We start from the raw sequence: 12623 nt of genomic DNA on the forward strand, positions 1-12623 counted from the left end.
CCCCCCCCCCCCCCCAAACAGGGGACTATCATGGGCCTAGGAGGTACTTAGCACACCCCTAGGTAAGATGCCATATAGTCTCAAATAGCCATGCAGAGATAACACCTCATAGAGACATCGGTCATTACAGCTCGGCATAAGGAACTCTTAGGTATTAAATAAAAGGACAGAGAACCAGGGAAGCTCCAAGGGGCTAAACTAGAACCAGATGTCCTAGAGCCAATGAGAAACCCGTGTTTTTCTGTTAAGGCTAGAGCGCGAAGAGAGCCTACAAGTAGGTGGCTTATTGAGTATAACTTTTATACTCATCCTTGCTATGTCTTCCTTTTTTAGGTGCGTAAGACGTCGGGTCAAGAGAGGGCGTGATCAGAGATGTGGATTGTCACAGAGGAATGCATGTCTCGGAGCGTCAGTCCAGTCTTTTCTTTTGTATGCAAATTCTCATATCTTTGTTCTCAAAACTGTCAATTGTTTGAACCTTTGTGTTGAAATTTTACTTGAAATAAATGATTTCGCATTAATGCATTTGCAACTGATTTCCTTGCATTCATGTTGTCGTTTTGAGTCACGACTCATAGTAAAATATTGGGTCGTGACAGATTGGTATCAGGGCACCAGGTCGTAGGTCCTGTAGGCATTAGGTTAGAGAGTCGTATCCTCTATGACTACGCCCATCAAACACATGCCGCTCGCGACTAGATATCATCACGGGTTTGAAACATAGAGACAAAAGTCAAGCTAGTGTTTAAAGAATATACCATGTCTTTTTTCTGCTGTGTTATAATTACGCATTTATTGGAGGAGGTGCAATGAATGAATTATAATCGCAATTTTTTTTTTTCTATTATGGTAGATAATGGCACCAAAGAGACGTGGACCCTATGTCGGGCCCGGACTCAGAAGGGGATGAAGAAAATTCGTTCAGGGCACCTCTGTTCCAACACCTAAAGTGGAACAACCTGAACCTCAAGAGGAGGTTAGAGACATGCCCCAAGCTAGCGAGAGAACCGTACTGCGGGCACCAAGAACTAGAAAGCGTCGAAGGGGAGCAAGGGCCCAAGACTTGCCTGATATAGACCCTATTGCTTCCTTCTCCAAGGAGGTTCCATCGGTGCCAACCACTAGTACGAAAGTCTCGCCCAGCCAGCCGTCAGCCACACTCACATTGGATGTATTACAAGCATTCATGTTAACCTCAATGGAAAATCAGTCTCGGATGACCCAAATGATGCAGACACTGGTGGCTAATCAGACAACAGTGCAAGGGACTATGACTGTGGAGTCTCGTTACCTGAAAGAATTCCAGAGGCATAAACCGCCTTCCTTTGACGGAGGCAAGGCGGATCCCATCGCAGTAGAGACCTAACTAAAGGCTATTGAAACAACCTTCCTGTCTATGAACTGCCCGCTGGAGTACTAGGTCCATTGTGGGACTTACATATTGAAGGGAGAGGCGCTCTTCTGGTGGAAAAGCGCTCAAAGGATTATTGCACCACATGGAGAGACTATCACCTGGTGCCAGTTTAAAGAAGCCTACCTCTGCCAGTACTATCCTATCACTGCCAGAATGAAAATGTGGGCAACGTTCCTTGTGCTCAAACATGGGGACAAGTCAGTGGAGGAGTATGATTAGGAATTCAACAGGCTAGCAAGGTTTTCTTCTACATTTGTTAGTACTGAGGAGTTGAAGGCCGAGTGATTCATTGCTGGCCTAAGAGAGGATCTAAAATGGCATGTGGCAGCCCTGGCATCCTCTGATTATGCAGAAGCCCTTCGAGTGGCGAGCCTCATCAACATGCCCCACATCGACAAGTTACAATCAGGATCAGCCCAATCATCCCACACGGCAATTCAAGGAAAGAGGACAGACCGGAACCACCCAAAATTGGTAGACTGCCCTGCAGTCGCATTGATAAGCAGGGGGTGCAGAACAGGACCATTATCCTAATTGTCGGCGTCCTCACATGGGGGAGTGCAGAGCAGGGCAGATGCATGCTTCAAATGTGGCCAAGAAGGGCACTTTGCAGCAGACTGCCCTCAGAGGAACGATCAACATACTAACTGACCTGCGGCATAGAATCAGAGGGGCCGGGTGCTCAACATCAGCAGGGGCAAGCTGTAGCCCATGCAACCACAGTCAGGCAAGCTGACGAGCCCGACGCAGTTGTTACAGGTACGCTACCCGTCTTTGATCATTTGGCTTTAGTGTTGTTTGATTCGGGTTCTACACATTCATTTGTAATTTGGCTTTAGGTGGTTTACTGAGTATAACTTTTATAATCATCCTTGCTATGTCTTCCTTTATCAGGTGCGTGAGGCGTCGGGTCAAGAGAGGGCGTGATCAGAGATGTCACAGAGGAATGCATGTCACAGGACGCAGTCCAGTCTTTTCTTTTGTATTCAAATTCTCTTTATCTTTGTTCTCAAAATTGTCCATGGTTTGAACCTTTGTGTTGAAATTTTACTTCAAATAAATGATTTCGCCTAATACATTTTCAACTGTTTTCCTTACATTCATGTTGTCGTTTTGAGTCACGGCTCATAGTAAAATATTGGGTTGTGACATATGTCATAAGCGATAATAGGTGAGACTCCATTCTTATTTTGAGGGGCTCCCATGTGATTCCTTGAAATGTTTTTCTCTTGCGATTTGATTTGGTTTTCTAACTCATCTCTCTGGAGCGTTGTTGAGTGATAGGTGAATATATATTGTCCAGCCATTATATGTTTTTTTCTTTTTTTTTTTTTGCTGGTCAAGTGTGATATCCCACGTTGGCTGGAGAGGAGAACGAAACATCCTTTATAAGGGTGTGGAAACCTTTTCCTAGCAAATGCATTTTAGTCTTAAGGAGAAGCCCGAAAGGGAAAGTTCAAAGAGGACAATATCGGGTTTGGGCTGTTATAGATACTATTTCAGATGAGTTTCATATTCATTTGCGTAAAGCTTGCCTAGCTCTTTTAGTATAGATAGGAGCCTACAAATCCATTTTCTAATCATAAATTACTCTGTCCATTCATCCTTCAGGTGAGTCGCTCCCCAGTTTTCAAAGCTATGCTCGAGAACGAAATGGAGGAAAGCCGTAGTGGTACCATAAAGATCAGCGACGTTTCATTTGACGCCCTCCGCACCTTCGTTAATTATCTGTACACAGCAGAAGCCTGTCTTGATGAACAGATGGCTTATGAGCTTCTAGTTTTGGCTGAAAAGTACGAAGTGAAGCATCTGAAGGCTCATTGCGAGAAGTTCCTGATATCAAAACTGAATTGGGACAACTCAATCTTGAACTACACCTTTTCCCATCGGCACAATGGGAAGCATATGATTGATGCAGCGTTAGCGGTGATTATTGAGAACATGGACAAGCTTACCAAAAGGGAGGAGTACATGGAGCTCGTCGAAACGGATCCACGGCTTGTCGTCGAAATCTTTGAAGCTTACATGTCGAAACAGGTAAATACTGCTGCTTCTAAGGATAGTTGTGTGGAATAAAAGTGAAGTAGATGTTATTATAGGCATTATGATTTGTTCAGTGTGCTAGCAATGACAATGAGTATGCTCTCTAATAATACTAAGAACATATCTTGTCAAGAAAAAACAAGAACGTATGCTTATTTGGCTGAGAATATTTTGTCTCTATATTTGTTTATGATTCTACATTTCCATGCATCTCTCCTTACACTTCGGTTGAATCTCCCAAATACATATATATATATATAATTTGGATGGAGACAAGAACATGGCCCTGTTTAGCTAATTTATTATTTGCTTGATCGGCGGTTTAAACGAACATTTCTATATAATATTAGCTTATCTGTTGGTAGGTTCGGGCTAAAAGATTTGATTTTTTTTTCCATAAATTAGTCAAAATATCTATAAATTTTGTACTTAGACGTAGTCTAAACTTTCAAAAGTTTCAATGATACTCTTAAATTTTTCCGGAAAAAAAAAAAATACTCTTTACCGTTACTACTATCTTTAAAAAATACTCATAATATTTTAAAAGTACATTAGCGTTCTTTCCTTTATAAAAAAAAAGAAAAAAGAAGTTTGATAAAAAAATTTACCGTCAATATATAGACAAAAACTGTCTATCGATATTTCATAGATTATCAAAAATAGTATAGCATGCGTGTCTTTGGAGTGGGCATGTAAATAAGGGTGTAAACATGGACTTGTAGTTGTGCTTGCGTTGGGTAGGTGTTGGTGGGTGATAGGGGCCTTGCTGCAGCGTGGGACTTGGCGCATGCACGAGGGCGAGCATTGGCACCCATAAGCACGCCTTGGTCATAGGGCTTGGCATGCACACGAGTGCTCAAGCAATGCTCTCACTCATGCATCATTCTCATTAACACCCAAACCTATGTCAACCAACTCACCCATACAGTAAAAAAAAAAAAAAAAAAAAAAATTAAAGTTAAAAAGGTGTTCTTGAAGTTTTAAAAAAAATTGGTGTAAGTTAAAAAAGGTATTTTTAAATTTTTTTTATTAAAAGATAATTTTAAAATGAAATATTAATGATTTTTAGTAATATTTTAAAATTTGTTAAAGTTTTTTGTTTAAAAAAAATGTTTATGATTGAAACTTCGAAACTTTTTATTAATTTAATTTACGAAAAAAAAAAAAAAAAAACAAATTCAGCCCGATCTGACATGACCCACATAAACCCTTGCAAAGAAAACGGAGAGGAGTTGCAAATAGCGAACTGGAGGAGCAGAAGACGATTCGTCGTGAAGACGAAGGCAATTAGGGCATATCTCTGAATGCAAAGCTTTCCCAGAATACCACCGGAGGAAGAATCGAGGCTAAGATTGCGAGTTCAAAAGCATCACACGCTACGGGACTTCTTCATCTTCTTTTGAAGTTTTCTAGTTCGTCGAAGAATTGATGTCTCGTAGGGACGAGGAAACAGACTTGTAAATTTTCCCACCCGGATTTTCTGTTGTTAAAGGGTTCTTCTGTGGATTTTTGACACAATGGTTAACGGGAGTACTGTTGATCATTCGCTGGATGTACGTTTGGATAGGCGACTGAAGAGAAGGTTAGTTTCGAATCGACAGTATAAGAACTACTGTTGCAAAACTTCGAAGAAGAATGAACTAGAAGAATTCGATGCGGAATATCGGAAATTCTTAGATAATTTACCGAAGTTTGTGGATAGCAGCGAGGAGATTGTTGAGGCTAAACCTCAGGATTTTGGGCGTGATAATGACGATAATGGGACTTCGCGCTGTAAATGGTTGGTAAATGAAGTTGATCCTGTTTATGAGATGTTTTTTCAGCATTTGATTGAAGAGGGGAAAGCATATAAGCTTGAAATTCCATCAGTTGATGGAATGAAAGTGTATGTGAAGTATGAGGAAGACGAAAAATCAAGCCCGAAGAAAGATCAAAATAGTAAAAAACCTGGAACTATCAGGACCTTGACGAGTGCTTCAAGGAAAGATGAGATAGCGAGCACTGATAAAGAAAGCCCGGTTCCTTTGTTTGAGGAAGAGTTCAGTCTGGATTGTGCAAAACCTATATCTAATGGGGTCAATGGAAATTCAAGCACAATGCTCGGTACAGGTCTTCTCAGTTCTGCTAAGCGTCTTTCCCTATCCGATTCTGACTCGGATAATATGGACGAAGACTATAAGACATTTTTGACAGATTTTCTTTATGATGATCGTAGATATCAATTAATGCCTCCAGATGGTAGGCGATTTGTCTATGAGCACGATGGAAGTATATCTAAGTCAGAAGTGGTGAAGATGAACACCGATTCATGTAAGCGCAGCAGTGCTAGATTTGGGAGAAAATATTTACGTTCCGCTGTGAGTATATCTAATTCTAATGCTGTGATATCTCTTTATTTGAATGGGAAAGGATATAGAACTTGGTTATGTCTTAGATTGATAGATTTTTTTTGTTCTTTCCAGATGGATATAGATAGTGGGAAGAGTCTTCAGAGTCCTGGTATATATAAAAGTTCCAATTTCAGGGAGAGGCTCATAAAAGTTCTTCAAAAACCATATGATCAACGTGAGTACGACTTTTTTCTTCAAGAAGTAGGCCGCCGTAGGCCACATGTCCGGCATAGAGAATTACGTAGTAGAGTGCTAAAACCATATACACTGGAATCTCGCGCCAAATCATATCTTCATCTCTATGATGGTGAGTGCTTTAGTCCCAATGTAATTTTCTACTGCCATTATATTGATTGGATTTTTCTTGTTATCAGTGTTCTTCAATGTGTTAAAAGGCTATATGAGCTACGTAATTCTCTTATACAGGAGTAATCTCTGGAAAGAACTAGTATTTTCAACACCCCCAATCTTTTTCCTCTAAAAAGATTCCTCCTTAAATACCACTTAGTGAAGATGTGCATCCTAAGAGAGGATGTTCTAACCCCCGATCTGATTCTTTCACCAAAATTGATTTTTCAGGTTTTCACTCTTCCAATTGTCAAGACTACCTAAGAAGTGCTAAAGAAACTATCTTCTAGCTTGATTTGATATTTTGTGTTTATCCCAAAGAGAAGTGTTCAATGAACCTCTGGACATGTAAATATTCTGTCAAGTAGATTCAAATTATGCACTTGCCTTTTTCTGTTTCATTAATTTCTTTGCTTAGACTTTCGAATTTATTTGCACGATGTTCATTATAATCAGTGCGGATTCTATGTATTGAATCTATCTTCTCTGTTTTTTTTTTTTTTTTTTTTGGCAGATCTTGCTATGAAAATTCAATCAGTTCAATATGATTGCCCCAGAACTTTGAACCTACTGCGTGGCTTCTTCTATTGGTTGCAGGTAGTTTTTTATATTTTTGTGAAACATGTTTATTTCGTAGACGTCTTCTTCAGCAATTAGGATGGTAGTTAATGGGCACTTAATTTTGTAGTTTAAGAAATAGAATATATTATACTGGTACAATAAAGGATTAGATTAAGGAGGTAAAGAGTCTCTGTCTTGGGCCACGAAAAGAGTTATTATATCTTAGTGCCCTTTACCACTTTTAAGAATATGTTCTCTTCGAGAAATGATGAGAGGAGGTTACCACGATGTGAAAGTGGTTGGCAATTTTACACTATTAGATGTATAAGAGAGAAACTACTAAACTATTTTAAATTTGTATCCTATGATTATTAAGAGATAACTATGTTGTAGCAGCTTTATTTAATAATTTTTTTGTTTCCTTCCCATATTGACTTCGACATTGTGTGGTTCTCAGAATTTGTCCCATGAGGATGCTTTCCAGCCTTGGATGGACCCATCATGCTTGAATGTGTTGCCACTGTCATAACTTGGAAATGTAGCTCAGTTTAAGCTCTTGTTCAAGTCACTGTATTTGGTGATGGATAAATCAGATAAAACAGTGTCCTGAATGTATTTTGGTGGTCTTTGGTTTCATGCTCTGTAAGTACGGTATAAAGTAGGTGCTAACCATTCATTTGTTGCATGATCCACATGAAGTATAGGAAACACATTCCTTCTGCATAACTCAGAAGTGTAGCATTTTTCCTTCTTATTTGTGCGTTTCATTCTCCTTTCAATTTCAAAGGTTTCAATGTAAGTAAATGTCAGGAAATGTACCAGGATTTTGATTATGAAACACGGAACTGAAAATGATTTCTGTGCATAAATTTTGTAGGATCTTCAAGGTTCTTAAGAATTTGAAGGTACAACTACATTTCTTTGTGCTGAAGTGATTCTAATTTCCCTGAGAAAAGCTCTTGCTACCCGTCTGATATCAACTAGCTCGATATAGATTTTGAGGTTAAATGATTGATTGCAATTTAGTTTTTATAATTTTAATAGTTGTCAGCAAGATTCTTGTGGTTTTGTTGAAACTTCTGAAGTGCCCCCAAGATTATCAAAAGTTGACAATGGTTACATGATATGTTTTTGTATGTTTTCTTTTAATGTGTCAAGGAAATGTGATAAGCTGCGTTCGAGAAATCATTACTTTGAAGGTAAAACTACGTGTACAAAACAGGGAAAGAAATGTAAGTATAAAATGAGGAATTGGCATTCTATCTATTTGGAACACAACATAGTGAATATGTAGCATCTTTTCACATTTGTTAACTAAGTATCATGATTGTAGATCTTGAGGCAGGTCGTTGCTATTGAACATAATTCTTGGTTTTCCCATGCTGAAGTTGAGGACCCTTGCATTCATATTGTACTTGATTTCACCATCATAAAGCATCTTTCTTATGTAGTGTTCTATGTCTGAACCAATTAGGCGAAGTGTGTATTCCGTCAGTGGAGCTCCCTGATTTCCTCAAGTATCATTTTTAAAATGATGGTTAGATGAAGAGCATATTAACAAAGAAACATAGTAAAATAAAAGAATTGATTAATCATGAATCAGTCAGCCAAGATTCGAGTAAAGATATGACAGATTCGAGTAAAGATACCGCTAAATTAACGAGAGAGAGAGAGAGTGATACCTCATAATGATCCACAAGCTCTTGGAAGTAAGCATAGACTTTGTTGCAAGTTTCAGGATTCCAAAGAAACTCATTGCTTGGATCCAAAATAAGTGTAAGTTTATCCATTTGGGTCTGATCAAACTCACAAGTAACAGGGTCAATATAAGCTGCATAGATTCTTACATGGCGAGTCACACTGCTCAGCCATTGCCCTCCATACTCTCTGCTCATGTTCTTGCTCTTCACGTTTGGCTGCGTTTCCACCGGTCGCAGCGGCGACAGTGGCGGTTTCGGCTTTGCCTCTTCTTCTTCACCTACCTTTAGTTGCTCTGCAGCTTCATTGATCTGAGCAGAAATGGGAAATCTGGCCGAGGGTCTTGTGTTTTGTTTGCCGTTTTTCCAACCCACCATGGAAAAGACCATGTAAGATGAAGCTGCTGTTGACATGGAGGAAAGTTCTTTGGTGTTTATCCCTACAAAATGGTTGGTTTTGGTTTGGGTTGGTTTCTCTGTTTTATAGTTTCTGATTTTTATTTTTTCCTTTTGTCCTTCTGTTTGTGGGGCTGAGATTTTTTCAAAAATGAAATTCAAATGTTTGTGGATAAGATTTTTCTGTTCCATTTATTTTAGTTCTTATTAGACCTCCAAAATTACCTTTATTCACACTCACCCGAAAGAAAAGAAATAACAGAGTAACAAGAATGTAATTATCTATATCAACTTATCATTTATGTTTAATTGTGAATGTAATTATCTACGTCAACTTATTTCTCCAATATCATTTATGTTTAATCAATAACAATCCCAAAATATTAGATGAGAATATCGCAAATAGACCCATCGCGACACCCATCAAAGGCGTAGTTCCCCCATAAGCCACTTTACCATATTCCGAATTTAAGGTTTCAATAAATCCCCTATAATAGTTCGTCTTGGCCTAGATCTAGAACTATCCTCAACGGTTTGTGTAGCCATAAATAATCTTATATTTTGTCCAACCATATTTCATCCCCAAGTTGTCCTTCAATCCAATTTTTTATTAAAGATTTTAGCTAAAGTAAAATAAAACCAGTAGTATAAATTTCAGCAAACCTAATATTCCCTAAAGATTCATTTAAATTTCAGCAAAACCATGTGGGAATTGCGCATTCAATTCTCATGCTAAAAGGGATGGAAAAAATGAACAATCGGCTAATTCGAAGACATAAGACTAACCAAAAAAAAAATTAAAAAAGAACAGTGTAGCTTATCACATCCACTTCTCATAAAATCATTTCATTCCTTTCACATTAAAATGTTGATTTACAGTAATGGCAGAAGGGAAGTTTTTCACAATTCTGCACTGAGAAGAAAAGCTAGAAGCTATAAACTAGAAAACCTAAACTGTGATTGTGTTACAGATATTGGCAAAGTAGGTATACACTAAACTAAACTGTAATGGTGAGAGATTGGACACGTACCTGGCACAGAATCAGCAGCAGGCAGCTCAGTTTGCCAGCGATTGCATCGTCAGATTCTCGGTCATTATCCGAACTGGTTTGATTAGCTTGTCGGGATTGTTTAGTAGTAACTCTGAGAGGTAACCTTCGCAAAAGGACGTACTCAGGCTCGTTGAGTCAGGGCTTTTTGCAATCTCTTCATCACTAGAAACGTCGAGGCTGATATAATCTGCCAGATCTTTTTCAGGAAAAGGATCACTCAACTTAACAGGATGCTTCTCACTCACCACCATTCTCGACCCAAAAACATTGTATTTCTTAGAACCAAAGTACCGTCCTTGATCGTTATTCTTCCCTTCTGATCGTTTCCTTTTTCTTCCTTTAGTTTGTCTTTTAGGATGGTGAAGTTTGCACTTGGGTCTATCAGGACATGTACCTGTTGCTTCGAACAAGGGGCATACATAACTGTGCTTCTTACGGCACTGAACAATTAGGTACACCCAGTTTCATTAGATTTACAATTACACACACGATGACATGATGTATTGAGTATAAAACTTGCTTGTCTGTAAAAATTAAAATAATTTTCTGGAGCAAAACTTTAAGTAGGATAATTTAACAGAACAAATAAATTGTTCCCAGGAGGAATTAGTGCAACCCTTTTTTACTGGAAAAAAATACCCTCTAAAGGCAGTTCTATGAAACAGTCAGCAAAACGGTTTACGAACATATTTTTCAGGAAGCACCACCAAACGGCAACCACTATAAATATATTGAGTCCCCGGTTAGGAGTGCAGCATCATGAAGCATTCAAAAAACTTGAAGATTTTCAGTCAAATCGAAACCATCAGAGAACGAAGGCATGGTAAGATGTCAAACCACTACTGGTAGAGTTTAACCAGAATCTGAAAAGTCTCAATTTCTTGTCAGAAAGTGTTTGACCAGAAAATTTGACCATATTTATGAGTTAAAAAAGTCCCACTCAAGTCGAGTAACTAGAAAATAAAGAGTGGAAATTACCTCGTCGCCAAGAGCACAATAACCCCTGAGAAAAGCCTGGCAAGTAGGGGCCTTTGAGTTCACATTTACATGTCTATAAGCACAATTTTTGCTGCTGCATAAACCTGTCAAGAAGTTCATTATAAACCTGCAGTTCTATAAATTTTTGGAAACAATGAAGTTTGAAAAGTACCCTGTAAAAAGTATGAACAATCAGGCATCCTTTCTGGAATGACCTGTGGAGGAAAGAAAATTGAGATGAAGGTTTGGACAATTTAGACCAAAGCTTAAACAACAAAAGGCCCATCAATTGAATCAGTGCTGAACCTTATGAGTCAATTTGCAGCTTGCGTTAGAACATAAACCATTAAGAAATTTTGTGCAGACTGCAATCTTGGAAGTGTCGTGAATATAAGGGCACTTGCCACCTTCTTTGTTACACTTGCCAAATCTTGTAAAAAATTGACAGTACTTCCCCTTCTTAGCCAGACGCTGTCTTGCAGTGTGCAAACTCCATCGAATTTTCTCATTTGCCAATATGCGTGCTCGTCTTTTTGTATTTCTGACCAACTGATTGCCATTTCCAATCTTAACATATCTGCCAGTTTTTCAGTGTCAACCACAAAAGAATGTTAGCTCAATTGTCTATAGTAGGTATCCGAGTATACAAGTATACTTTTCATCCAATGGGTGTGTGCATATACTCAAACCATGCTTTGTAGCTTAAATAAGTCACATACTCGTCATTTCCAATCATTAGACTCCGTGGAATAAAAAATTTCTTAGCAGTCTTTTTTGGTTGCAGAGTAGAACCGGATGCTTGGTCATCTGCAGGACGTGAAGAATGAAAAATAACATTAGAGGAAGTCTATACCCATGAATCTGTGCATCTGAGTAAATGTGTCAGACAGAGATAGTGAATAAATGCGTGGAGAAATATTTGATGTACTTTGCGGGGAAAGTTCGTGAAGAATTGGTCAGCATGGTTAAGCGGGGCAGAGCTATGGAATAATACTACATTTCATATTTCAATTGAAATAGCATGATTTCTGGCTGTTTATGGGCAGCCTCCCTGTCTCCTTTGCTATCTTACGGTAAAATGAAAATTACCAATGCTACATTGGACCAACAATTGAAAGAAAGAGGTGTTGCTTATGTGTTAAAAACACATTTGAGGGGGCCCGCTCAAGATGGCATGAAGAAGTTTGCAGCTCACGCATGCTTTGAATTAAAGCTCGTAGTTGAAGATTAGGTGTTGCTTAAAACCCAACCATACAGACAAGCCTCCCTAGCAAAGCAAAGGAATGAGGAAACTATCTCCCAAATACTTTGAGTGTCTTATTGCATTGAACATGAAATTGGACCAGTAGCTTAAAAGTTACAATTACCAAAGTACGCTACTATCCAACTAGTGTTTCATGTTTCACAATCGAAAGGTGCTTTGAACTCCCATCGTGAAATGCAAGTAGGCCCATCAATACATAGTGATGAACTTTAGTGGGTTGCAGAACCCCTTTATTGACAGCACGAATGATCAATTTGGGGAAAAGGAGTCTTGGTTTGCTGGAAGAGGTTACCTGAGCATGAGGCAACATGGGAGTTTGACTGCGAGATTCAAAAGCAATTCCCTGTTTTCAACCTTGAGGACAAGGTTGCAGCTCGGGAGTGATGTTAGGTCCCCAAAAACGAAAATTATCGAAGGGGCAAGAATGACAAAATGCCTTTAACAAGTTAGTTGAAAGGAATGTGCGCGGGAGGGGGGGGG

The 12623-nt window shown here is 38.8% G+C and overlaps 4 protein-coding genes across 5 annotated transcripts in view; 2 read left to right on the top strand and 2 right to left on the bottom strand.

The window, feature by feature from the left end:
* The window catches only part of LOC111480656 (BTB/POZ domain-containing protein At4g08455-like), an 8645-nt gene extending 4980 nt beyond the window's left edge, over window positions 1-3665 (top strand). Inside the window, exon 2 of the mRNA XM_023125812.1 lies at window positions 3026-3665. Within this exon, the coding sequence (XP_022981580.1) occupies window positions 3026-3490 (465 nt within the window). The 3' untranslated portion in view covers window positions 3491-3665. The remainder of the gene's footprint in view (window positions 1-3025) is intronic.
* A 979-nt stretch (window positions 3666-4644) lies between these two features.
* Window positions 4645-7555, top strand: LOC111480594. Its single transcript, XM_023125722.1, has 4 exons — window positions 4645-5814; window positions 5920-6154; window positions 6710-6792; window positions 7214-7555. Exons 1-4 carry the CDS (start codon window positions 4975-4977, stop codon window positions 7283-7285), a joined length of 1230 nt encoding a protein of 409 aa, XP_022981490.1. The 5' UTR covers window positions 4645-4974; the 3' UTR covers window positions 7286-7555.
* A 373-nt stretch (window positions 7556-7928) lies between these two features.
* Window positions 7929-8925, bottom strand: LOC111480680 (NAD(P)H-quinone oxidoreductase subunit M, chloroplastic). The gene is made up of 2 exons (XM_023125843.1): window positions 8439-8925; window positions 7929-8260 (listed from the first exon to the last, which is right to left on the bottom strand). The coding sequence occupies exons 1-2, from the start codon at window positions 8865-8867 to the stop codon at window positions 8078-8080; spliced, it is 612 nt and encodes a 203-aa protein (XP_022981611.1). The 5' UTR covers window positions 8868-8925; the 3' UTR covers window positions 7929-8077.
* A 741-nt stretch (window positions 8926-9666) lies between these two features.
* LOC111480500 (uncharacterized protein At1g21580) overlaps window positions 9667-12623 on the bottom strand; it is an 11282-nt gene continuing 8325 nt past the window's right edge. For both annotated transcript variants that reach the window (XM_023125573.1, XM_023125572.1), the window contains 5 exons: window positions 11599-11686; window positions 11186-11456; window positions 11052-11094; window positions 10880-10983; window positions 9667-10341 (listed from right to left, as the gene is read on the bottom strand). In XM_023125573.1, coding sequence (XP_022981341.1) covers window positions 9907-10341; window positions 10880-10983; window positions 11052-11094; window positions 11186-11456; window positions 11599-11686 — 941 coding nt within the window. In that variant the 3' untranslated portion in view covers window positions 9667-9906. The remainder of the gene's footprint in view (window positions 10342-10879; window positions 10984-11051; window positions 11095-11185; window positions 11457-11598; window positions 11687-12623) is intronic.

Source organism: Cucurbita maxima, unplaced genomic scaffold, assembly GCF_002738345.1.
Source record: "Cucurbita maxima cultivar Rimu unplaced genomic scaffold, Cmax_1.0 Cma_Scf00006, whole genome shotgun sequence".
Classification (NCBI taxonomy): Eukaryota; Viridiplantae; Streptophyta; class Magnoliopsida; order Cucurbitales; family Cucurbitaceae; genus Cucurbita; species Cucurbita maxima.